The sequence below is a fragment of the Vidua macroura genome, chromosome 18 (assembly GCF_024509145.1).
Source record: "Vidua macroura isolate BioBank_ID:100142 chromosome 18, ASM2450914v1, whole genome shotgun sequence".
NCBI lineage: Eukaryota > Metazoa > Chordata > Aves > Passeriformes > Viduidae > Vidua > Vidua macroura.
The window spans coordinates 13569836-13594737 of record NC_071588.1 but is presented as its reverse complement, the minus strand read 5'-3'; the positions used below and the strand labels follow the sequence as shown (position 1 = coordinate 13594737).

General features: G+C 52.1%; 1 protein-coding gene across 1 annotated transcript in view; it reads left to right on the top strand.

The window, feature by feature from the left end:
• The window catches only part of RTN4R (reticulon 4 receptor), an 82524-nt gene extending 59447 nt beyond the window's left edge, over positions 1 to 23077 (top strand). The window contains exon 2 of the mRNA XM_053994223.1: positions 21030 to 23077. Within this exon, the coding sequence (XP_053850198.1) occupies positions 21030 to 22456 (1427 nt within the window). The 3' untranslated portion in view covers positions 22457 to 23077. The remainder of the gene's footprint in view (positions 1 to 21029) is intronic.
• Positions 23078 to 24902: the final 1825 nt, after the last annotated feature.

Below are 24902 nucleotides of genomic sequence, written 5' to 3'. Positions count from 1 at the left end.
TCATAGCCCCTTATGCATGGTAAACTTTTCCCAAACCAGTTTACGTGTTCCAAGACTGCTTAGCCTGGCTGCTCCTCGGTTCCACCTTTTTAGAGCACGTGGATTCCTTGGCTGTGGTTTTGGTCCATTCTCATCACCTCCAGTTTTTGGGCCTTGCTCCACACTGCCTTCAGACTGATATCAGTGCTGATGGTTGGCAGGTCTGTACAGGTGTCCTCATCCTGTGTCCGTGGGATGTCATCCCATCCCAGCAGGCAATTTGACACAAGCACACTGATATCAGCTATTGCACTGAGCTTAATTAACAACAGAAATAAAAACTGTCTCTTTATAACAAAGCTACTTTAACACTACACATATAAAATCCATTTTAATATTTGTGAATATTATAATATGTATCTATAGCAGGTGTCACTGCAAAAAAAAAGAGGGATCGGCCCCATGGGGATGTGTACATCCAATCTCCTTGTCCAGTGACGTTCATTTGAAAATCCCTGCAGGTTCCCTTTGCCCTCAGTGGAGTCCAGGGAATGGTGTGGTGTGGAATAGTGTTTCCTCCTGAGCAGCAGTGTCTCAGAGTCTGGAGCCCAGACTGATGCCCTCCCCCAAATCCGAGTGGTGAAATGCAGCTACAAACACCATCTGACTTCTGGCATCTGTGGGGCACAGCAAATCCATGCTTGAACCACAGCTGGCCCTTGAAAAGGGGGAAAAGAATTCCCTCCTTTCATGGATCAGCTCCAGGAGCCTTTCTGGGGCGTCCCTGGCTCTCCCGTTCTCCAGCCAGTCCCACATTTCAGGCAGGAACGCCTGAGCTGCCTCTGCGGCTACTCCAGCTCTGTAAATCACCTCCCCCCGCCTGCCTGCCCTCCCCAGGAGTGCTTAAATCAACCCTAAATGAGCTCTTTTAAGGAAATGCGGGCAATCAGCGCTGAGTTATTGCGAGGCACAAGGGCTTTCTTAAAAGCGACGAGCACTTATTGGTCATCTGCACTCCAGAAGGCACAGCCGTGTAAATCAGAGCCCGCGGGCCAAGCCTGGAGCTCAGCCTATGCTGGAGGATTTTCGGCATTGTCCTCCCTCTCTGCTGGCTTTTCAAACCATTCCCTGTCCTTTTAAACCATTCCCTGTCCTTCCACACCATTCCCCTGTCTTTCCACACCATCCCCTGTCCTTCCACATCATCCTCTATCCTTCCACACCATCCCCTGTCCTTCCACACCATCCTCTATCCTTCCACACCATCCTCTATCCTTCCACACCATCCCCTGTCCTTCCACACCATCCTCTATCCTTCCACACCATCCTCTGTCCTCCCACACCATTCCCTGTTCTTTTAAACCATTCCCTGTCCTTCCACACCATTCCCTGTCCTCCCACACCATCCTCTTCAGTGCCCAGGCTCTGGTTTTGAGCCCTTCTTCTGCTCTTTCCACACTGCCCTGCTTGGAGCCCACACAAAATCAGAAAATCGTGGAAAATGGTGCCCTGATCCTGAGGAAGGGCTGTTGCTCTCTGCAGGGGTGGTGTGATTTAGGAGCCTGTCCCTGAACCTTTCCTCATCCACCCTGTTTGCAAACAGCTGCAAACCTCAGGAACAGGGAAGAAGATTCCCAGAGGACACAGTTTGGGATATTTCATACCCCTCCTTCTCGCTGAGGTTTGAGAAGAGTTCATGTTTTCATCTTTGCCAGAAAAATAAAATAGCATTATAAAGGAAGTTGTGAGGAGCCCCCTAATCCAGAAGCTGGCACTTCACTCAGAAAATTTGCTCAGTACCCTGAGATCAGTGGCAAACCCTGAAATGTGGGGAGAGCTGCAGTGTGAGAGTGCCTCACATCCCCTGCCCTGGGGCTGAGCTCAGGGGGGCTCCTGCCCCCTCCCTGCCTCTCCTGAGCCTGAGGAGCAGGCATGGAGCAGCCTGTGTTTAACAGGAACACAGACACTCCCCAGCAGCCTGATCCCATCATTTCCCTGCCGGTGCTGGCAGTGAGTGACAGCTCTGTAATCTCCCTGGGGGAGTCATCCCGTGGGTCAGCCTCTGTCAAGGAAACCACAGGCGATGTTTGGAGTTCCTTCTCAGAATTCTCCTGCTTTAAAAGCATTTCAGAGTTCCCTCTTGTCTGTAATGTCAGGGGAGTGGTGATAAATGTCATCTGTCCCCCAGGATATCATACCTGCAGCCAGCTGTGGGTTTTCTGACAGGCTGGGGCATTTTTGGGATGCAGAAAGGGGAGCAGGAGCTGGAGTTCAGCACAGGGAGAGGCTGCAGGAGCAGTGGGAGAGCAGAGCTGAGTGGCAGCTGTCAGGAAAACGATGTCTGAGGATGACAAACCCTTGGTGACCTCACTCTCTCCAGGGCCCGATACTTTTCACTGAAGTATTTATTATTTTTCCACACTGACTGTGCCCTCTTGTGTGCCCAAACCTGGTCAGGCTCACCTAACCAACCCCAGCTCCTAGGCCCTGCAAGGGGCTCTGAGCTCTCCCTGGAGCCTTCTCCTCTCCAGGGGAGCACCCCCAGCTCTCCCAGCCTGGCTCCAGAGCAGAGGGGCTCCAGCCCTTTGGGCAGCTCCATGGCCTCCTCTGGGCTCTCTCCAGCAGCTCCAGGTCCTTGTGCTGTTTGGCCCAGCGCTGGATGCAGTGCTCCAGGTGCACCAGGGGTCTGCAAAGCATGAACTCCAAATAATTGGTGACAGTTTGATGTCACACAGCTGAGCTTTGCCATCAGGCTCACAAGTGGGGGAGCCAAGGCAGAGGCTGGAGATTTGTGGTCCAGGTTGCTGCCAGCAGCCACCCCAAGAGATGGACAGTTGGGAAGGGAGAGGGGAGGGAAATGGTGATCTGCAGCTCTTCCTTCCCATCCTACATGCATCCAGCAGTGCAGGGATCCCGAGGGAGCAAGCAGAGGACAGCAGAAGCACGCAGGGGGGGAAGGAACCCTTCCCCCCCCCCCGCACCCTTCTCAGCAAAACATTTCTGGTTTTTAATTCCCAGCTGTGTCATGTCAGATACAGGAACAGTGCTCAGAGCAGGGCCTGAAATAATCCTTCTCCTTCTGCTCTCTGTCCTGCTCTCGAGTTCATCTCCTGCCTCATTTTCTGCAAGCTCTGGTTGTATTTGTCATGGCAGAACTGTTTCAATTTCCAGTCCTTCTTGACAAGGTTCCTGACCCAGCCCATTTGCTGCTCTCAAATCCACTTGGATGTGGCTGTGAGCTGGACAGTTCCATGCTCAATGGCCCCTCTTTCTCTGGAGCCTCCCACCAAGCACCGAGATGCTCAGGGATGCACAGGCACAGCTTTAAGCTTGGGAATTTGCCTGGGAAGTGCAGAGACACAGTTTCACAGGACACCAGGGCTGTGCAGGAGCATCTCCTCACGCTGTAATGCTCTTGCATCAACATTAGCACTGTGAATCAGTGCAGGGCCTGTCTTTTGCAAGAAACTGGTGGTTTTTAACCTGCACATGGGATCTGACAGCTCTGCTCCCAGGATTTATGTGCCTTAGAGAGCACCTGAGGGATGACTCTTCTCACCCAGCAGTTGTGGGAGTGTGTGAGAGTGTGTGTGCAGAGCTGTGGTGCTGGGACAGAGCTGCAGCTGATTGTCCAAGAGGGGCTTGGTTATTTAAAAATCATGATTTACACCCAGGGGCTTTGCTTTCCACCCTTTTAATTCACCTTCCCATTTTCCTAGGATCTGCCCCGTGCTGTGCTGCTGTTAACAGTGTCTGAAATGTTTAGATCTCTTCATAAGCAAGAATCCCTCTATTTACACCTTCATTTTTGCTTAGGGACAGAGCCCATCAGCATCTGGGATTGTTCGTGCTGTGCTTGGCAGCCGTGCCCAGCTCGGCCCTTCCCCAGCCCAGGCTGTCACCCAGCCCTGGGTGTTCCCTTCAGCCAAGGTGTCTGCAGCTGATGCAAACTCCCCTTGCAGTCTGAAGTTGTTTTCTCTCTCTGTAATGTCAGAGTGGCCGCAGAGGCCGTGCTCTGAAATGTCACATTGTTTGTGCTTCCTCGGGGGGGATTTCGGGGCAGGGATTGCAGCCAAAGGTCAGCTCCAACCATTCCTCTTAAAGGTTGGGCCTTCATGCAAACGTTGGTAATGATCTCAGGCAGAGCCCTGGCCCCTGCCCTCCCCCTGCTGGCATTCCAGACAGTCCCAGGGACACGGTGAGGGATGGAAAACCCATCCTGGCCTCCAGCTCCACACCTCAAGTGGGCAGGAAAATGCAGAAGAGGCAGAGGTGGGATGTGCCCTTTCAGCTGGTATCCCACTCTCTGGAAAGCTGGGTGGGATCCCCTGCTCTGTCAGAGCCCATTCAGACGTTCTGTAAAGTGCCACACATTCTCAGACTCTCCAAAGTCACAGATACAGGATCCCCCAGGGTGGCTCAGGCTGGAGGGAGCCCAGAGGGTCCCTGGTGGCTCCTCCGTGCTCCAGCAGGGCCATGCCAGAGCTCAGGGCACTGCAGGGTGTGCTCACAGCTCTGCAGTGTCCCCAGGAGGAGACCCCACAGCCTCTCTGGGCTCTGCTCAGGGCTGGCACTGCCCAGGGCAGCAGTTCTGCCTCCTGGGCAGGGGCAGCTCCTGGGCTCAGGCCCTGCCCGGGGCTCTGGGGCCATCGCTGGGCCTGGAGCAGAGCCTGGGGCTGCTCTGCCCTCCTGCACACAGGGACAGACTGGGACAGACTGGGACAGACTGGGACACACAGACAGGGACAGACTGGGACAGACTGGGACAGACTGGGACAGACTGGGACACACAGACAGGGACAGACTGGGACAGCCAGGGCTGAGGCCCCTCTCACTGGGGCTCCTCTCCAGGCTGAGCAGCCCCAGCTCCCTCAGCCTTTCCTGGGCACCGAGATGCTCCAGGCCCCTGCTCAGCTCCAGGAGCTCCCCCCCAACCCAAACTCGGCCGAAGCCCTTTGGTCTGTCCCTCTTACCCTGGCAGGTTTCTCCTCTCAGATTAGGGGGTTTATAAAAAGCTTGTAAGTCAGAAATGCTGATTTCTTGCCTTTTGTCTTTAATTTCACTGTGGTGCTGAGTTGCTCCTGCTGGGTGAGATCTGATCAGTGGTGGCACAACGTGGATTCAAACAAGTGCTCAGGAGCTGACAACCTCTTATTTATATATGGGTTTATTTTTTTAATCAGAACCCTAAACCACTGATTTATTAATTTCTGCACGTCTCAGATGCACGAAGGCTTACAAGCATCTCAAAAGAAATCTTTTGTGTCCCTGCTTGCCAGGGCTTTTCAATTCTCTCTTTCTCATTTAGATTTTCTTCTCAGTCTCCTGTAAATGCCACTCAGCCATGGGCTTTGCTCCTATTGTGATTGTCAGGAATGGTTGAATTCCCACCCCCAGGCAGGAGGGATCCCTTCCTTCTCCAATTGTGCGGCTGCTCCTCCCAACATCCAGAGATTATTTTGACAGCTTAGAGAAATTGCTTTGATTTTGTGCATTAATGCTGCTCTCAAGCCTTAACACCTTTTTTTTTTTTTTTTTTTTTTTTTCTCAAAGCTTGCTTTATTGCCTTGTCTCTGCTCTTCAGGAGCTGTTTTAAGTAGTCAGACTTCCACATTTGCCTTGAATATCTTCTCCCTCTTGTTTGAAGTCCCTGCCTTTAGAAAAGGATTTAAGTCATTTAGTCTTTCACTGCTGTGGTTTCAGAGAGCACTTGGACTGCAGCTGGTTTAAGTTGGAGGATTCCAGGGAAGTTCTGACTCTGGGGAGAGCAGAACTTGGGACAGACACACTCTGCCCACACTTCTGCCTTGGAAAGGCAACATTTTGTTGTCCCTTTTTCTCCTGAAATATTTCTTTTTGTGGAGCACCAGCCATCCTTTCCTTCCTTTCCCTTGGATAGGGATGACAAAAAGGAGGCCAAATAACCAATAACAGGCTGACCTGTGGTGCTGTACTGGTCTGAGGGATGATCTTACAGCCAAATCACAGAATCCCAGAATGGTCTGGGTGGGAAAGGGACCTTAAAGATCATGGAATTCCACCCCTGCCATGAGCAGTGACACCTTCCACTGTCCAGGGTGCTCCAAGCCCCAGTGTCCAACCTGGCCTTGGGCACTGCCAGTTGCAGTGTCCCAGTGTGACACAGACTTTAAGCTGGGACTATTTTGCCCATAATTTCCTGGTTTTTTTTTTGTTTCCCAGCTCTTTGCAAGCTGCCAGGGGTTGTCCTGGTGGTCCTGTGCTGTGTCCTTGTGGTACCATACCACATGGGTTTCCCTGTCATGGCACAGCTCAGTTAGGAGGTAAATTTGAACTGGAGAGGTCACACAACATTTTTCTCTGCTCTCTTTGCACATCTCCTTGCTGATGAGCCCTGGAAGTCCTGGAGCTCCTCCTCCAGCTTAGTTAATTCACTGGCCTACACTGCTCCATCCTGGATTTCCAGGATCCTCCAGCGCCTCGGACACACAATTAAGATATTTCCACCTGTGCTGCTCCAAGATGACCTGTGGATAAAGCTCTTTCTCTCCCCCTTTCTCTGAGTTTCTTGGTGTTTTGGTTGAGGAAGAACATCAGCCCCTAAGAGCTGCTGGGACGGGGATCAATTACAATTGGATTCTTTCTGATCGGCTCTAGGAGCCCCAGGCAAGGAGTAACATTTGGCAACACAAGCTCAGAGCAAAAAGTCCCTCCCAAGTCCCCCAGCTCTTCCCTCTCATTATCAGGCATCACCTCTCAGCTCCTGGCAGCTCCTCACACACATCTCTTTTATCTCCAGCCTTTCTCCTTCCTGATGAGCTGGAAGGAGGCTCATTTTCCCCACAAGGAGCAGTTTTCCAGCCTAGAACAATCTGCCAGCTCTTTCAACAGCCCTCCCTGTCATTTATCCATCCCCGCTAAAGCTGAAACCTTCCCCAGCTCAGGAGGGGCAGATTTAATTAACCTGCTATTTCCCGCCCTCCTCATTAGATTATTAACAAGAGTTCTAATGAGTTGGGTGTGATGGTGGTCCCAGTGGCCTGTCACAGCACGTGTCCTCTCCATCCATCAGCCACTGAAGTTGGGATCTTCCAGGCAGAAGAAGGGATTCCTCTATGGAATGATGTGGACCAGTGTGGATGCTGACAGTCTGGTCAGATGAACTTTCCCAGGCACCACTCTGGGAAGTTTTGAGAAAGTTCAGAGAAAAAATTAAAACAATCCTTAATTTTTACAACAAGAGTTTTAAACGTGTTGTTTATGTGTAAGATGTATACAAAAGTGTTATTCCTAATTAACCAATAGTATAAGAAGTAGCAATTAAGAACCAATCAAGTCCAGCTTTGTCAGAACTATCTATAAAAAATGTGCAGTATCTAATAAACGCAACATTTTACCTTCTAAAAACCTAAGAATTTCTATCACTTGATTCCTCCATCCTTGATACAAGAACAACAGACCAGTGTTCCCCCAGTGCAGCAGAGCTGTCAGGAAGGAGCTGCTGATGCTGCAGCTGGGGGGTGAAGGTTCAGGGCTCTCCCTCAGGCCGGACTTTGGAAGGATGAAACAAACAGATCTCCCTCCACTGTGCTCATGGGTGCCTTAGGAATGGTTAAGGAATGCTGACACAGCCCTGGACACCTCTGGAAGCCTCCCCATGCCCAGCTGGCCAAGCAAACCCTGCGTGCTCCACCAGCACCTGGGGATGGAAATGTGCACCCTCACACTGCTGGGAGGCAAGGGAACTCATGTGCCAGAAAAGTACCAGGAATTTCATCTAAATTTCACACCTAGACTTCCCAGGGAGCTGGATGAGTTGGAGAGTGCAGTGGCAGCTGCAGTTCTGTACTGGCAGCTTCTGGGGACATTTGCCCCTGCCAGAGGCCCCCTTGTCCCAAGGACAGGTCACTGCTGCTGCTTCACTCATGGAACCACAGAACAGTCTGGGTGGGAAGGGACCTTTTAAATGCCACCCCTGCCATGGGCAGGGACAGACACCTCCCACTGTCCCAGGCTGCTCCAAGCCCCAATGTCCAACCTGGCCTTGGGCAATGCCAGGGATCCAGGGGCAGCCACAGCTGCCCTGGGCACCCTGTGCCAGGGCCTGCCCACCCTGCCAGGGAACAATTCCCTCCCAATATCCCATCCATCCCTGCCCTCTGGCAGTGGGAAGCCATTCCCTGTGTCCTGTCCCTCCATCCCTTGTCCCCAGTCCCTCTCCAGCTCTCCTGGAGCCCCTTTAGGCCCTGCAAGGGGCTCTGAGCTCTCTCCCTGGAGCCTTCTCCTCTCCAGGTGAGCACCCCCAGCTCTCCCAGCCCGGCTGCAGAACTGAGGGGCTCCAGCCCTCGGAGCAGCTCCATGGATTCTCTGGACCTCCTCCAAGAGCTCCAACTCCTTCCTGTGCTGGCCCCAGGGCTGGGGCAGCTCTGCAGGTGGGGTCTCACCTGAGTGGGGCAGAGGGACAGAATCCCCTCCCTTGGTCCCCTGCTCTGTGGGATCAGCCCAGGGCATGCACAAAACAGAGCAGAACTTGTCCCTGGTTTCTTTGTCACCCTGATTTGCCGTCACCTTCCTGCAGAGCCCCGTGTGCGTGTGACCAGGCTGTGCACAGGGGAAGAGAGTTCGGGCCGTTTTCAGAAAAAGGGCTGTGTGAGGGGAGTGTCACCCCAAATAACAGCTAAGGAGGAAAGTAGGAAGGAAGAGGCCAAGGCGGTGAAGCAGGACCAGCAGCATCACATCCTGGGAGGAAACATTTCCATGAGTAGTGATCTAGGGTTTGGGCTCTGGAACTGAGGGGAGACTGGCTGAATTTGCTCTGGAAAAGTCCTCCAGGAAGGGAAGGCAGAGGCAGAAGCATCAGAAGTAGGCACAATTTGGAATTCCCAGCTTCACTCCAAAGCATTCCTGCTTTTCCTGCGAGAGGTCCCATGATGCCCCCTATGAGACTGGGAGGGGATTTGCTGGACACTTCTTGTGGAGTTTTGGGGTTGAGAGGTGGGAGTACAGAGCAGGTTTGGGAACCAAGGCTAGCACCAAGAACACTTTGGGAAGTGATGTCTGGAGACTTCCTGCTGGAACCAGCAGGGTTTGTGCTCCCTGTCCTTGCTCCTGTCAGAAGCTGCACAAATCATTTCCCTAGGGAAAGGAGAGTTTCACTGTGCCAGGAAAAAAAAAAAGAGCAGGAGAACACAAAGAGATGGGGATTTTTCTGTCTTCAAATCCACAAGATTTACTCTTCTTTTTCCTTGACTTGCATTATATGAGAAATCCCAAAAAAACCCTTGTGAATATGCTGGGATTAGGCTTTTCCAGGCTGGAAGAGATGGGATATTCTGTTTGGAAATTAATATATGGCAGCTATGAAGTGCCATTTGGGTGGCTGATGTTATTGCTCCTGCAGGTTTGAGCTTTCCAGTGGCGTTTCTGTGATTCTGCTGTAATTTCTATTTATAATTTGACCAATTTCTTCCTTTTTTTCACTTGAGTTCATTCCTTTGACGAGATTATTCATATTTCCCCCACATCAGCAGTTGGTCCTTGGTCTCCCTTTCGTGCTGCGGGAGGTGAATTAAACAAAGATGGCAAATGAAATGGAAAGAAATTCACTTAGTCCCATGAAATATTAACAGGCACTTATGGGAAGAGAGCCCTGCTGCTCTGGAAGGGCTCTGCTGGAGGGAGGCACCTGCAGGGTGGGAATTCTCTGTCCCCCTGGACATTTGAGGGCCTGGCTATGGGGTGGTGATTGTCTTCAATCAAATTCGTGGTTTGGTTCTTTCAGTCGAGAAATGAGCCCCAGGGGCTGAGGTCAGGGACAGGCTGAGCCTGTGTGCTTGCTGGGAAGGGGAAGGACAGGTGGCCCCACCACCAGGGCTGGAGGGGTGACACCAACGCCCAGTCCTGGCGACAAACGGCTCCCATGGGAAGGAGAAAATACTGTTTATTCAAGGGAATCTTTTCTTTCCTCTGCAATGATCCTGAATGCTCAAACAGCTGTGGAGAGGGATGCCTAGCTGGGATGAGAGCCCATCCACCAGGATGGTTTATGGACAATCATCCCACATGGATGGATGCTCCAGCCCTTTCTAAGGACTGTGTGTGGGAGCGTGGCCAGAACTTGCTGACAAGATCCTGGCTCTGATTCCTTATAAACCTGAAAACAAGAGGATTCCCAGAGGCAGGGAAGGCCAGGGAAGGTTGGAAGCAGCAAGTGTGAAAGCCCTGGAGGTGAGGAGAGGCTGCTCAGCTCAGCATCTGTGCTGTGGAGAAAGGGGAGACATTTAACAGAGCTAAGGTTCAAAGGCACAGAAATCCAGAGAAAAATGCCTGGAAAAGCACTGGACCAGGCTGTCCAGGGAGTCACCATCCCTGGGAGTGCTCCAGAAATGTGTCCCTGTGGCAGCTGGGGATGTGGCACTGGCTTGACACTTGGACTTGGAAATCTTAGAGGGCTTTTCCAACCTTATTGATTCTACAAGTCCATGAAACACCAATAATTTCCACTGCTGTATTTCCCAGATTTTTTTTCTAAACCCAGTTGTCTTTTTTTTTTTTTTTCTGATGTTGCTTTTAAAGGTACTGCTGTCACAATTATTTATTGATGGCATCACCTCGATGCCAGCAAGCCCCAGGCTTGGACCAATGTCCTGCTGGATGAGATGTGCACAAATTCCCCCAGCCTCTGCTCATGGATCTGGATGATCATAATAAATTCAGATTTATGTCAGGCGCTCGATTTCCATGGCAGAGAATATGCTGTCTATGGAATCAATGGACAGTTATTAAATGGATTAAGAAACGGGCAGCTTAAAGCCCTCAAAATGCGATTGTTGGTGGAGGATCAGTGCAGAACAAGCTGCTTGCACAGGAGCTTTGCAGGATTCAGCTTCCACCCTGCTGTATTTCTCTATTTTCATGAATGATCCAGAAAATATCTATAAATTCCTGCCCATGCAGTTGGCAGCTGACTGGGATTTTAAAATAAATAAATAAAGCTGAAGGCAGGGCTCTAATGCAGAGCAGCTGCAGCTGCCTGGGAGAGTGGCAGCAGGGGAACAGGGAATCAAAATCCAGCAGGTGCTGGCCTGGGAGCAGGGAATGGGGGCCTCTCCAGCAGCCTGGGAGCTGCAGGGCCTAAAAGTGATTTAAGGCCCCACTGGGGAGCAGGTGATTCTGGACATTTAATGCCCTGTAGTGGGGAAATGGATGGACACAGGGAAGAGGGGAGGCTGCAGGTGGAACAGGAGTTTTATCCACCTGGAGTGAAAAGCAGGAGGGGGCTCTCATTTCTCTGCCTGCAATGAGACCTTGAACTGAGGACTTTGGGCATGGAAGTCTGGTGTGAATTCCTAGTGGAATTCTGTGGGATCTCAGGGTGGGGGTGAGGTGAGGGCAGCTCAGCCCAGCACCGGGGGCTCAAACCCTGCTGGGCTGCAGGATCCTTTCCCCATTGCTCAGGGGAAATCCCGCTTCCCAGGAAAACAGGAAGCTGTGTAATTAGCAGCCTGTTGTGTCCTTGTTCAGCTTGGCTCCGAGAAGCTGCACATTTCAGAGAATATATTTATTTATAGAGCTGTAGGTGTCCTACTCCTCACCTGGGGAGCGTGGCTGAGTGAGCTGCACTCACCTGAGACACACACACTTACCAAAAACCAGTCCCAGTTTGATCTGGGAATGAAAGGATGAGCCAGGGATGTGTGCTGGGAGCTGGGAGAGATGCTGGGGGAAAAGGGGAAAGGGGGGAGAGGGGGAAGCATGGCCAGGCTGGAGGGGCCAGGTGTCCCAGGGAGATGAGGAATGTCCTGAGCCTGCTGAAGGCCACGTTGAGGTGGAGACCTCACAGATCACAGTTCTGCTCCTCATCTGCTCCAGGTAGCAAACCTGGGGATATCTGGAGAGCTCTGGTCCTCCAGGCTCAGCAAGGGGAGAGAAATAAGTTGTGAGCAGGGCAGAGAAATCTGATCTCCAGTCCCCGGTGCCTGCTCTCTTCTGTGGTCATTTCCAGCTGTTCTCTGGGACCTTGGCTGTGTCCAAGGTTGGAGTTGGAATGTTCTCCCCCTCCCTGTCCTGCCTGAGCTGCCTGAAGCTGTTTGCTCACTCTGCATCCACAAACACACACACACACACAACCAAACTGGGGCCGTAGGGAATGTTTGGAAGAACTTTCCCTTCCAGGCTCTTTCCTAAACTTCATCCCTGCACTCCACAGGATGCAGAAGCTGGGGCTGTGAGCAAAAACTGAGATAATGTTATTGTAGAGGAAAACCGAGGAAAATGCTGCCTTGGGCAAAGGGGGCTCTTCCAGAAGCTGTGGGGGTGGGATTTGCAGCTGGCAGGGGGTGCAATCCCAGATGGCTGGGGGGGAGCAGGTGTAAATTCCATCTGGAGCTTCACCTCTCCTCTCCCTGAGTCACTCACACACACACAGCAGCCACCAACACCAGGTTTGGAGCTGCAAGAAACTCTTCTTCTTCCTGAGAAGGTTTTGAAGCATTCCTGAGGTACTTTGTGCCCCTTGGGAGACCTAAATCATCACAGGAACCTGCATTTCCTTCCTTTGGACACCTGTTTGTGCCAGATTTTTTACAGCTATGGCACAGATAATCCCGACTTCCAGAGGAGCTACTTGTGATTCACAGTGAATATTTTGTCACTTCATTCCTCCCAGTGTGGGGATGGAATGGTGGCAGGATCACATGTGATCCTGCTTGTGCAGTGTGCTGGATGCATCCCATTTGGACAGGATGGGAATGAGGATTGGGATGACTTAGGGTGCCCTCAGCATTGTGCTGGAACCAGGAAAAGCACTGGGCTTTTTCTGCCTCTCATCCAGCTCCCACAGCCTTGGGTCCCTGCCTTTGGCACAGCTGGCCCCTGCTTTGGGCATCTCCTGGAGATTTTGCCCTCTCCTCCTGCTGTCACTGTGGAATTTGGTACCTGGCAAAAGAGCAAGGCAAATTCTCCTGCTCTGAGACAAATCCCCACAAATCCCATGTGCTCCCTGGAGTCCAGAGCCTGCTGCTGTGCTGCGGGGCTCTGTGGTGTGCCACTGGTGGAGAGGGCTTCAGGACAAGGCTTTGCATTGTGTGTTCAGGAGAGCTGGACATAGCCATGGTTATTCCAGCTCCAGACATGATCACTTCCTGAAAAGGGCCACACTCCTGCTTGCACTGGGGAAACCAGCTGTGAGGAAGGAGATGGGAATACTGGGAGTTTGGGTGGGCCAGCAGCATCTGAGAGCTGCAGTGTCTGCACAAAATGGACCAGGGCTGACCTGTGTCAAGCACAGGACTGGAATAAACCCACCTAAGAGGCCTTTCCCACAAGAATTCTCCATGTTTTACTTTAAGCTCATAATTTTCTCCCTGTGAAAGGTCAGGAGCTTTCCCCTTCCAGATGTGCCGCAAACGGAAAGAGGTCAGGTGGCAACCATGCAGATTTATTTTGTACTACATGAGAACAGCTGAAAGTTCTGCTTGTGCTGATTGACCTGGCAGAGAGAGCCCATCAGGTGAGGGGCAGAGCAGTGGCAGGAGCACTCATTGCAAAATGGGCTGGTGTATCCATTGGCTTTCCCAGTGCCTATCCATAGGAAACAGGAATAACTAGGTCAGGTTTTCAGTGCTTAAGAACCTCAAAGATTATTCTTAATTTCATGAAAATAATTTTAAATATCATCTTTAACCTGTGTGGGGTTGGCCAAGTCCTTATTTATTGTTCCTTGTGAGGAAGAGGAGGTGCTAAAATGGAATTTCCAGAGAAGCTGTGCAACTTCTGTAAAAGTCCATCTGAACTCCTGCATACGTTTGTTTAAACCTCTGCAGCTGTCCATCTAAATCTGTGCAAAATTCCATCTGAATCTCTGCAATTGTCCATCCAAAGCTCTGCAAAGTCCACCTAAATCTCTGCAGATGTCCATCTGAACCTCTGCAAAATTCCATCTGAACCTCTGCAAAATTCCATCTGAACCTCTGCAATTGTCCACCTAAAGCTCTACAATCTTCCATCTTTACACCTGGAAAATTCCATCTAAACCTCTGCCATGGTCCCTCTGAACCTCTACGAAACTCCATCTGATCCTCTGCAATTTTCCATCTGAACTTCTGCAAAATTCCCTCTAAATCTCTGCCCAATTCCATCTGCACCTCTGCCATGGTCCAAGCTGCCCCTGCACCCCAAGTATCCCCTGTGGAGTACAGCAAAAATGTCTGGAGCAGCATTCCTCCAGGGACCTCGGGCTTGGAAGAATCCCCAAGAGGGGAAAGGTCTTCTGTCTGGTAGGGAGCCAGGGAGGCTCTACCTCAGGCCACTGCTTGCCCAGGGCTTGGAGTAGGTGCCAGGGAAATGCTTCCACTATTTAGAGCTGCATTCCCACCCCTGTCTGCTCCTGGATCCCACCTCAGTCCAGCCCAAATGTCCCTGGCCTGGCTCCCTGCAGCTCTTCTCACCTTCTTTTATTGGAATCGGGACTTTTCCCATTCCCTGGCCTCCCAGGGCACTCCTGGGCTGCAATAATTGATAATTGTTATTTAACCAGGGACCTGATGACTCCCTTGATATTTCCCTCAGAAGGATTCTGGTGACCTTTTTTCTGAGCAGCTTTCACACCTCCGTGCCTTGCAGCAGCCCTGGGAATTCAGCAGGATGGAAACCCTCTGGTTACAGAAGAAACTTTAATTTTTGTGCTCCTCACCGGGTTCTCATTCAAATGGGCTGAAATACAAACTGTTCACTTTGTCCTTCTCCTTCCTCTCTCTGCTGCTGCCCAGGGAAATGCTGGCAAAGCACCAAGAACATAACCCTGGCCAAATGTTCTTAGGCTAAATCCAGGCTGCTGCCAAAATTTGGGGAGTGAGGGAGAGCCACTGGCAGGGATGGGGAGCCCTACAAGTGGGAGCTGCTTTGGCACATCCCAGGGAAGGATGGAGCTGTCCCAGGGAAGGTTTGTGCTGCCCTGAGCTCCTGGAATGAGCCGTGGAGCTCAGCCCCGAGAGATGCTGAAGAACCAGTGTTCAAACCCCCCTGGAGGTTTGGGAGGATGGAGTGGAAGAACTGCACAAGATATAAATCGTTTTTACCATCTTCCCTTCAAAATATCCCTGCAATCTTAAGTCTAAAAACCGCATTAAGGGAGTGTGATTGAAGAGAAGATGAACACCCGAAGTGAGGAGATGGCATATGCACTGCCTGCCTCCCTGCCCGGATGCATCACAGAAATGACCTTTCAGCCCTGACCGAAGCTGGGATTTTTCCTGCTCAAACCCTGTTCAGGATGTTCCAGAGGGGCTGTGCTGCCAAAGGCAAGGAAGAGCACCTCAGTGACAAAGATTAATGGGTCTGGATACAGTCCCAGAGGATGTGGGATCAGGGACAAGCCAGGGGTGGGCTTCAGGTGCCTAAATCACTGCCCCTGCTGTTGCTCACATCCCAGCAGCTCCAGGCAGGGCTGGCACAGGTCTCACATGGATCTGTGCCAAACCTGCCCGCAGCACTCCTGCTGCCTCAGGCCCCCAAGGGTGCCCAAAAGGGAATTAGCTCCCTGTTTTCAGGCTGCTGGGATTCATCAGCAGTGTTTTGGTGTGAGCTGGGGCTCGAGCTCCAGCCCCTGGACATGGAACATCCCCAGCAGAGCCTGGGGAGAGATTCAGAACCCCAGAGCTCACCCATCCCAGTAACCTCGCTGACTGTCCCACCTGAGAGGGGTGTCTGACACCCCAAAATCCCCATGGAGATACAGAGGTGCCCCAGGACCTGCTTCAGCCCCAAAACGTTGTGCTAGAGCTGCCTGAGGGTGGCAGGGACCTGCTCTGCCCCGCAGATGTGACTCTGGTGCCTGTCACGGGTGTTTCATGGTGGCAAAGCTTCACCCCCATCCTCTCCTCCCAGCTGGAGCTGCTCCAGCTGCACCTTCATGCTCCATCCTTCCTCTCCGCAGCAGAAGGGAGAGAAATTCCAGACGACTCCGAGCCGATTGTCCTTCCTCACTGACCTCTCGATTCACCTCCACTTGAAATGCATCAAAGCGCTGCCCTCTTCCCTGTGGCACAGGCACAGCCCCACCTTTGGCCACAGGACAAAGCGAGAGGCACCAGGAGCAGCCAAGTGCGGAATTTCAAACGATGCCCACGGAATTTCAAAGGATGCCCATGGAATTTCAAAGGACGCCCACTCCAAGTGGGGAATTCGGCAGCTCCAGTGTGTCCCTACTATAAACAAAGGCGAAACGCTGTGTGCATCAGCAAAAGGCTTTGTATTGTAAAATGTTCCCTTTATGTCAGAGCAGGAGAGAATTCAGATGATTATTGACCCTGCACTGCAGGAAAGCCACATTAGAATATCTCCAAATCAATCGAGAACAGAGCAGAGCGGAGCAGCGGGGAGAGGCCGAGGCTCTGCAAAGGGCATCACATTGCAGCTCGCTTTGGCCTCCTGAAAAAAAGTTTGCAAAGCATCTGTTGGAGGTCCCCGGAGCCTTTTCTTTCTAATTGCCACGTTTGACAAGGCGATGGCCCGGGGGAGAGGCGGAGAGGCAGATAATGGACCCACTTTAATTGCTTCCAGTTCCATGAGTCAGAACACTCGGGAATGGCAAAGGGGAAGGGCTGCAGCTTCACTGAAGGAGCTTTCTGGCTTTCAAGAAAGCTCTGAAGGAACAAATGCTAAACTCAAAGCCAAAGTCTTGGAGGGACTGAAGATTCCAGGTTCTGGAATTTCTTTCATGTTTCGCTTTTGACAGGAACTCTCGAGTTAAGTTTCAATCATGTTCTGAAAGAGGGAGGGATGGTTTGTCAGCTAAGAGAGGAGGGGGATGGGTGTCATTCCAAGAGCCTTTTCCTCAGGGATGGGCACTGAGGAAGAGTCCAGCTGGAGGTGGAGGATCCAGCATCCATTGGTGGTGGGAGCTCACTGCAGATACAGAAGTCGGGATGGATTTATCTGGAAGCTGAAGGGAGGACGCTGTTCCCCACCGGGAGCTGAGTGTGGCATGTTCTGGGAATGGGCAGACAGAGAACCTTCTGACCTCCCTCCTCCCCGACAGGCGTGAATCACAGAATCCTGGAATGCTTTGGGTTGGGAGTGTTATAAATGAGTCCTCCAATTTATTAATTGAAGAAAATTTATTAAATGCTCCAAGTAAAAATTTAGAGAATAACAACGAAAAGCCACTATCCAATAAAAAGGGTCAGTGCCGAGCCCAGGTATCGGCGCTGGGTGAGACACAGGTTTGACCGCTACAGCAGAGGGTCCCCTATGCTTCACGCCGACTGTCCTGTCCCAGTGGTTTTTATCACGGTTTTTCTTGCCCGAGGCAGAGTCCCTTTTCTTCCTTTTCTGACTGCACATACTCATGTGGAGTTCTTTCTCTGTGGCAAGCTGAACAAAACACGTCCAGAGAGTGATGAGCACCCATGATTGCAGTTCCCCGTATTGAGATGTATCTCCCCATGGCTCCAGCTATCTCAGTCTCAGATATTTTTCCTGCATTCGTCGTTCCTGGGATCACCTTGATGGATGATCCAGCTCGGGCTGGCCACGTTCATTTGATTGTAAATGAGGTTCTCCCTCCCTTGTCCAGGTGGTTTCGACATTGTGTTGCAATCCCCGTCACTGGCATGTGTGTTTTTAAAAACTTCTTCTAGGAGTACATCTTAACAGTACATAACTATAAAATATATGACAATTTTATTTGCACGAATTATCATATACATATATAACAGGAAGGACCTTTAAGCTTATCTTGTTCCACCCCCTGACACCTTCCACTACCCCAAGCTGCCCAACCTGGCCTTGAATGTCTCCTGTCCTTCTGGCCAAGGGCAGGGGGGAGTTTCCTGGAAAGGTAAGGAGCTCACAGCCAGAGCCGAGCCCAGTGCTCCAGGAAAACAAATTAAAATATCCCTGTGCAAGGTCTGGGTGGCTGATGGCACTTGGTGTTCCCTGGGGTCTGGGACACTGGGACCAGGCACGGTTGCTGTTTGGACACCAGTCACTGGAGAAGGGTTTTGGAGGAGCAGGGAAAGCCGTGGCAGGGTCCCTGGGATCTCTGTCACGGCACACCCAGCCTGGCTGGGGACAAAAGGGTCACCTTGGCTTCCCATGGCCATCCACTCCTGCCCTTCCCCCTGGCCCTGCCCTGGCTGGGGACTGACAGGGGCTGGGCTGTGCCATGGATCGGTCAGGACACAGCTGGGCTGCACAGTGGGAAAGCCACTGGAAAAAGGCTTTGGGGGATGATTGACAGGAACTGTCTCGGTGGAAGGAGCTAATCCGAGCAGCTCATGAGCACCAGGTCCCTAATTAAAGCACACAGCCTGGCCCTGCTGTAATTAATTTCCCCGTGCTGCTGGCTGGCAGCGCTCTCAGTGCCACTGACTCAGTGCTGCTGGCAGTCTCCGGGGCATGGGATGGGGCAGGGGGGCCGAGCCTGGGAGCAGGATGTGCCCCTTCCCTCCTGGGGCCACAGTGCTCCAGCCCTGGGCACAGCCAGCAGCTGGGCAGGACCCTGCTGCCTGGCCTGGGAGCTTCCCAGGCCAAGAGAGATCCTGTGGATCACCTGTGCCCGCTCAGCCATCGGGATGGGTGGCACAGGGCAGGGTGATGCTCATGGCTCACCTCTGCCAGCAGCTCTCTCCCCGTGTACACATGGATTTACATGGATTTACTGTGCCCTTCGCTGGAGTTGGGACAGGGATGGTGTCACTCTGATTCCTCTCGCTTGGGAATGGCTTTTGCATTCCCTCTGCTGTTTCCTATTTATTCCTAAGGCCTGTGGGATGCACTCCAGCAAAACAGCTCGGACTGGGACACTGGGGTGGCATCCAGCTGTTCCCAGGCCATGGCAGGGAGGAACAGCCTGGGGACAGCTGGATGTTGCATAAGGAGGTGACTCCTACTGCTGTGGTGTCACCCCCGGCCCCATCACCCAAATCACGGAGCTGACAAGGGAGGCTCCAGAAAGTCCCGTTTCTCTGCCCACGGGTTTCATTATCAGCTGCAGAGGGGTGGCCAGAGAGTCGCCAGCACTGTTTTAATTTCCCAGGAGGCTGCTCTTGGTGTGCCATGGCTGCAGCGGGGAGTCTCAGTTGTCTCGTTTTACTGCACTTCATGCAATGGGACGTGACACGTCAAAACATGACAAGGCAGCCAAAATGTGTCACAACACTGCACTCAAACTCTGCCTTGCAGGGTTGCTCAGCAGCTGATAGCATCAGGCTCCAATTATCTCTGCATGCTGAGCTGGGGTTTTTATCCCTTGTGGAATATGATATATGGGAGTCTCCTGCCTGTATTGGACTATTGGATCACATCAGATTTATTAACCACACACGGTGAATTGTTCTGACCAGACTGACACCCAAAGCTGAGATCCCGGGCTGTTCGTGCAGGAAGGAGACTTTGCCACCCCAGATTTTCCAATTGTTATTCCTTCAGTAAAGATTTTGTGAGGTTTCTGTGTGATTAAAATCTGTTGCTGTTGGTGTTTGGTGTCGACCACCTGCCAGGCTCGAAGGGAAGTGCAGCCACTGCTTCAGATTCCCCCCGGGAATTTGCAAGGCTGGATTTGGCTCCAGTCTCCCCCGTTCATCCCATTCTGCTCCACTGGGCTTTCCTGTCTGCCTTTTTGCACTCTGCTTTTCCACCTTACTTTGTAATGAGGCATCAACATTCCAGAACAATATTTTGAGTTTTTCAAAGGAAAAACCCTTCCACAACAGAGTCAAAACCCTCCCACAAGAGAGGCAAAGCTGCTCTTGTCCCTGGGCTGGAGATTCCCAACGATGGGGAGGATGTGTCCTTTGGCCAGAGGTGCTGTGAGGAGCTGGGAAGGAGTCATGGTGTCTCTGCTCACATGTGGCATCCCCAAATGGAGCCTCCTGCTGCCCTGGCTGCTGTCCATTCATTTTATCTCCCATTTGGAGGAATCAGACTAATTACTGGCTGCTAATTGCTGGGAAAGCACTGCTGGCACTGCCTCCCTTCCCACCAGTGGCAGGGAACAGCCTGGGTCTCCTCAGGTCTCTCAGCCGGACCTTCAGGAACCCTCGAAGGCCCTTTGGAGAAGGTGCTGCTCTCTCCATCCCTTCCCTCCCTCCAGGCTCATTCCCAGCTCCCCAGCTGGGGAATTTGGTGAACCAGAATGCTTCCTTGGGATTCCTGTGCAGCCCAGCTCCTGGGGAAGTGGGTGGGCAGGAAAAAAATTGTTCCTCTCTGGGATTTTCCAGCCCCATGGGGCTGCCAGCATGCTTGGGACACATGGAATCTGTTCCTGCCTTGCACACTTGGTGGGATCCCTGAATGAAGCCTTGCACGTGACTTCCTCCTACAACAGCACAATGGAAAATCCTGCTGTTTCCTCCTCTTCCTCGGTGGCTGCACAGGTTCAAAGGAAAAAAATATGGGGAGAGAGGAAGCAGGAATATGTTGCTTAAAGTTTTGAGCAGGAGAAGGAAAGGATCCTTTTGGCCCTGAGACTTCTCCAGGCAGGTCTGACCTGAAAGTTATTCTGGGAATGTCTCACAGTTATTTCTCCCAGGAGATCAAATCAGTCCAAAATTATTTGTGGAAAGTCACAGTTACATTTTGAGAGCAGTGTGGGCACACCTGCTTGTTTGGAAGAGTTGTTCTGTGACCCTGCAAAGTGAGGAGCTGGAGGTGCTGGGATGGGATTTGGGGTTTCCTGGTACCTCCCAGGTGCTTTTCCAGAGGCTCAGGTGTGCCCATGGCAGAGGGAAATGCCCCAGAATTTGGTCCCTTTGCTCACAGATAAGATCTTGGGAACAGGGCTGGTGTTGGATGTGCAAATGCAAAGCGCTGATACCTCTCTCTCACTTCCCGAGGGTGCGGGGCAGAGGAGGCGCTGGGACTCCATCTCTACAAGTGTACATTGATTTAAGCTCTTGAGCTGAGTGGCAGAATCCCATTTTTAATCCTACACTTTAATCACTGGCTGCCCTGGCATCTGTTTGTGGTTGGTGGTGCCACACTTGGAGGGGGAATTTCAGGCTCCTCTGCCAAGAGAAGCGCTCTCCATGACCCTGCCTAATTCCCACCCTATTTCTGTCCTTCCTCAGGAAGCAAACTGCTGATTTTGGTGCTTTGCTTGAACATCCCATCAGAAGTGGAGTCCTGCCCCGGGGCGTGTGTATGCTACAGTGAACCCAAGATCACCATCAGCTGCCAGCAGCAGGGGCTGACAGCCATCCCCACGGAGATCCCCATCCAGAGCCAGCGCATTTTCCTGCACAACAACCGGATAACGCTGGTGAGGGCCACCAGCTTCACCTCCTGCCGCAACATGACCATCCTGTGGATCCACTCCAACAACATCAGCCTCATCGAGCCCGGGGCCTTCTATGGGCTCACCAAGCTGGAGGAGCTGGACCTCAGCGACAACACGAACCTGAAATCCATCAACCCTGTCACCTTCCGGGGGCTTGTGCACCTCCACACCCTCCACCTGGATCGCTGCGGGCTCCTGGAGCTCTCCACAGGGCTTTTCCGAGGGTTGTTCTCCTTGCAGTACCTCTACCTTCAGGATAATAACCTCCAGATCCTGCTGGACGACACCTTCATCGACCTGGCAAACCTCACGTACCTGTTTTTGCACGGGAACAAGATCAAGAGCTTGTCGGAGAACGTCTTCCGGGGGCTGATCAACCTGGACCGGCTGCTGCTGCACCAGAACAGGGTGAGCCTGGTGCACCGGCGCGCCTTCCACGACCTGGGGAAGGTGATGACCTTGTACCTGTTCAACAACAACCTGACCGTGCTCACGGGGGACACCATGGCCCCCCTGGTGTCCCTGCAGTACCTGCGCCTCAACGGCAACCAGTGGATCTGTGACTGCCAGGCCCGCTCGCTCTGGAATTGGTTTAAGCAGTTCAAGGGCTCCTCCTCAGAGCTAGAGTGCCACCTGCCCCCTCGCCTGGCAGGGCGGGACCTCAAGCGGCTGCAGAGCTCCGAGCTGGACAGCTGTGTGGACTCCTTCAACCAGATCCGCACCAGCGTTTTCAGCACCAAAACCAGGTCGGGGAAGCTCCCGACGGGGCTGCCCCCACTGGGCTCCCGCGACGGCTCCTCCAAGTGCTGCCAGCCAGAGATGGACAAGTCTTTCATTTATGAGGCCAAGGGCAAGGCAGGGCCCTCCTCCCACAGCAGCCGCTCATCCAACAACCACCTCAAGGAGAAGGAGAACATGTCCAGGCCCAAGTACATGGAGACGGACCCTTCCAAAAACGGCAGCAACAAGCAGATAAACGATTCCCCCTTTGGGACCTTCCCCAGCATTGTAGACCCTCCTTTGACCAAGTTGAGACCCGAATTTCTAGAGCCCATTGAACCTTCCACAGTCCCAACCAAAAAGAGGCAGGGCTGCTCTAAAAAGAACAGATCAAAGGCCCAGTGCCGCCTCACCCAGCAGGGGAACAGCTCCACATTACAGCTCAGCCTAAGCCTTTTGATCCCCCCCTTGGTGTGGAGCTTACTGTTATTCTGCTAAAATTAACTCTTTTCCTGGGTTGATGACACTTTAATACTCGACTTTTGCTGACCTCCATAAATGTTGCAATCAAAAGCAGGACTCCCATCCACCCTGAGAAAGCTTTGTTACACAAAACTTAACTGGATGCCTTTATTAAAACAAACAAACAAACAAAAAACAAAACAAAACAAAAAGACAAATACTGAGATGTACATAATTTATTTGTCCTGAAACCTGTGAATTATACCTTTGGTCTTCGGAGCTGCACTTGCCCACAAAGCAGCTTTTGCTACAGCAGATGGTAAAGAAATATGGTTTATTTACAGGAAAAAAAAAAAAAGTGTAAGAAATGCTCTGAAAAGAATGTCTAAAATCTGTTTGTAACTCACCATCTCACTGAACACTGTTGCAGGTTCCCATTTGCAGAGGTAATGGATTTGATGCTGTTTTAATCCTATGTTGATGACTCTTGCAGTTTTTCCGTCTCCATTCCATCCTTCACACCACGTTTAAGGGCAGCATTTGTTAAAGAATGCTGCCTGCCCCTTCACAAGATTGCAGTATATATAGATATGCATTTTATTTTACTTGTGTACAAGTATACAAAAAAAGTATAAAATAAAGATTTCTTTTTCCTAAGTGGTTGTCATCTGCGAGGGGTGAAGGACTCGGAGCAGCTAAAAAGCTGAAGATTTAAGAGGATGTGGAGCGTGATCTGAGCATTTAACACCACAGTGACAAATAAGGCATTTTTGGATGGTTATGCAACCCATAAGTGGTGCCAGCAAAGGGTTTGGTTGTGTGAAACATGCCCTGCTCATGCTCCTGTTTCCCTGCAAACTATCCCACCTCCTCCCAGCATCATTCAGATTCCAGAATGATCAGAAGAGCAGGAAATGCTGGCCCAGCTGCTCAGAGCTGGAGTAGAGGAATGTCAGAAACAATCCCAAGCTTTGGGCAGGGCCATTTTTCTCCTGCTCTGCACAGATGGGCTGAGCTCTGTGGTAGGTCCCACGTGGAGCAGCACTGGGATTTAGGAAATAGGGGGGCTCTCCCCAGAAACACAGGGCCTGGCAGCTCATCTGCCCATCCCTGGAGTCACTGTGCCAGTGGCTGCATCTGCAGGGTGACCTTGGGATGCTGAGAAAATAAACCATTGCAGTCCACATGCAATGGATGCCACCTCATGGGACCCAGTGGTCCATGAAGTGGAGCTGGCTGTGTCCTCCTGGCACTGCAGCCACCCCCTGGGCCTGGCTAGGAAGGGTTGGGCACAGAGCTTATCAGGAGGCTGCTTTTCCTTATCAAAGCACAGAGATTGTCCTGTGCCCCTCTCTCCTGCTGGGGTTGGAGGTCTCTGAAGGCAGGAGCAGCCTCTCACGCAGCTGTCAGGGACTCCAGGATTATGTGTGGAAGTCAGACTGGGGGGCTCCAGGTTGCACCATCCCTTGGGTTCCCAGCACTGGGACTGGTGCTGAGCTTCCCAGAAGGAGTGAGGCACTGCCAGCCAGGAGTGAAGGGCATCAGCAGGGCCATGGCTTCCTTCCAGCCTTGTCCTAGACCTGATGGCTCACAAGGAGGGAGCAGAGACCATGGGGAGAAGCAGGAGGATGCTTGGATGACTGATGTCCCACCTGGGGATACTGTAAGACAGGGTCTGGGCCCCACTCTGGGTGCTGCTGGCTCTTCCCACCTCTGCCACAGCCAGTTCCCACCTGGGTGAGTGACAGGGAGTGCCCAAAGTGCTGCAGTTGTGATCTGTCTCCAAATCCATCCCTGGAGCTTCCAAAAAGGTGTGGCACAGACCCCTGGGAGTGAACATCTGCCTTGTGTCACCACGATGGGGACAAGGCCTGTCTCTGCCAGCTGGGCAGGAGCTGCTGTGCAGGACAGCTCTGGGATCCCAGCAGATCCCATTCCTGCCAGCCCAGCTCCAGCTCTGCAGAGGCTCCAGGTGTGTTTGGGTGCAAATTCATTGCCCTGCAGAAGGATGGAGTGGAAAATCAGTGCCTGTGCTGGGACAGTGCCGGGGTGAGCTGGCCAGCCCTGCCAGCCCTGCTGTGTGTGCCCAGTTTGGGGTGCACTTGTCCACACTCACAGGCTACTGACTGGGACCTCCCCAGCCACTTCCTGCCATTCCTGCTCACATCTGTCCCATCATGCCAGCATGGAAGGATTTCCCAAGGTCCTGCATTCTCTGTCTCATCCCAAAACGCACCATTGAGACTCTTGAAGGATTCAAACCTACACTGGAATCTGAAGCTCAGGAGAAGAGAGCAGCTTGGGGTCATGGGGTCAGTAGCACTCCAAAGCCCATGGAAAAGCTGGAAGACTTGTGGGATGCTGTGATGGGCTCCCATGGAACCTCCTGTTTGGGTCATAGGCTCAATGTAACTCCCTTGTACAGCTATTAGTGTACAAGGGCAAAATTCCTGCTCCATGGGCATGAGGAAGCCAGACCAGG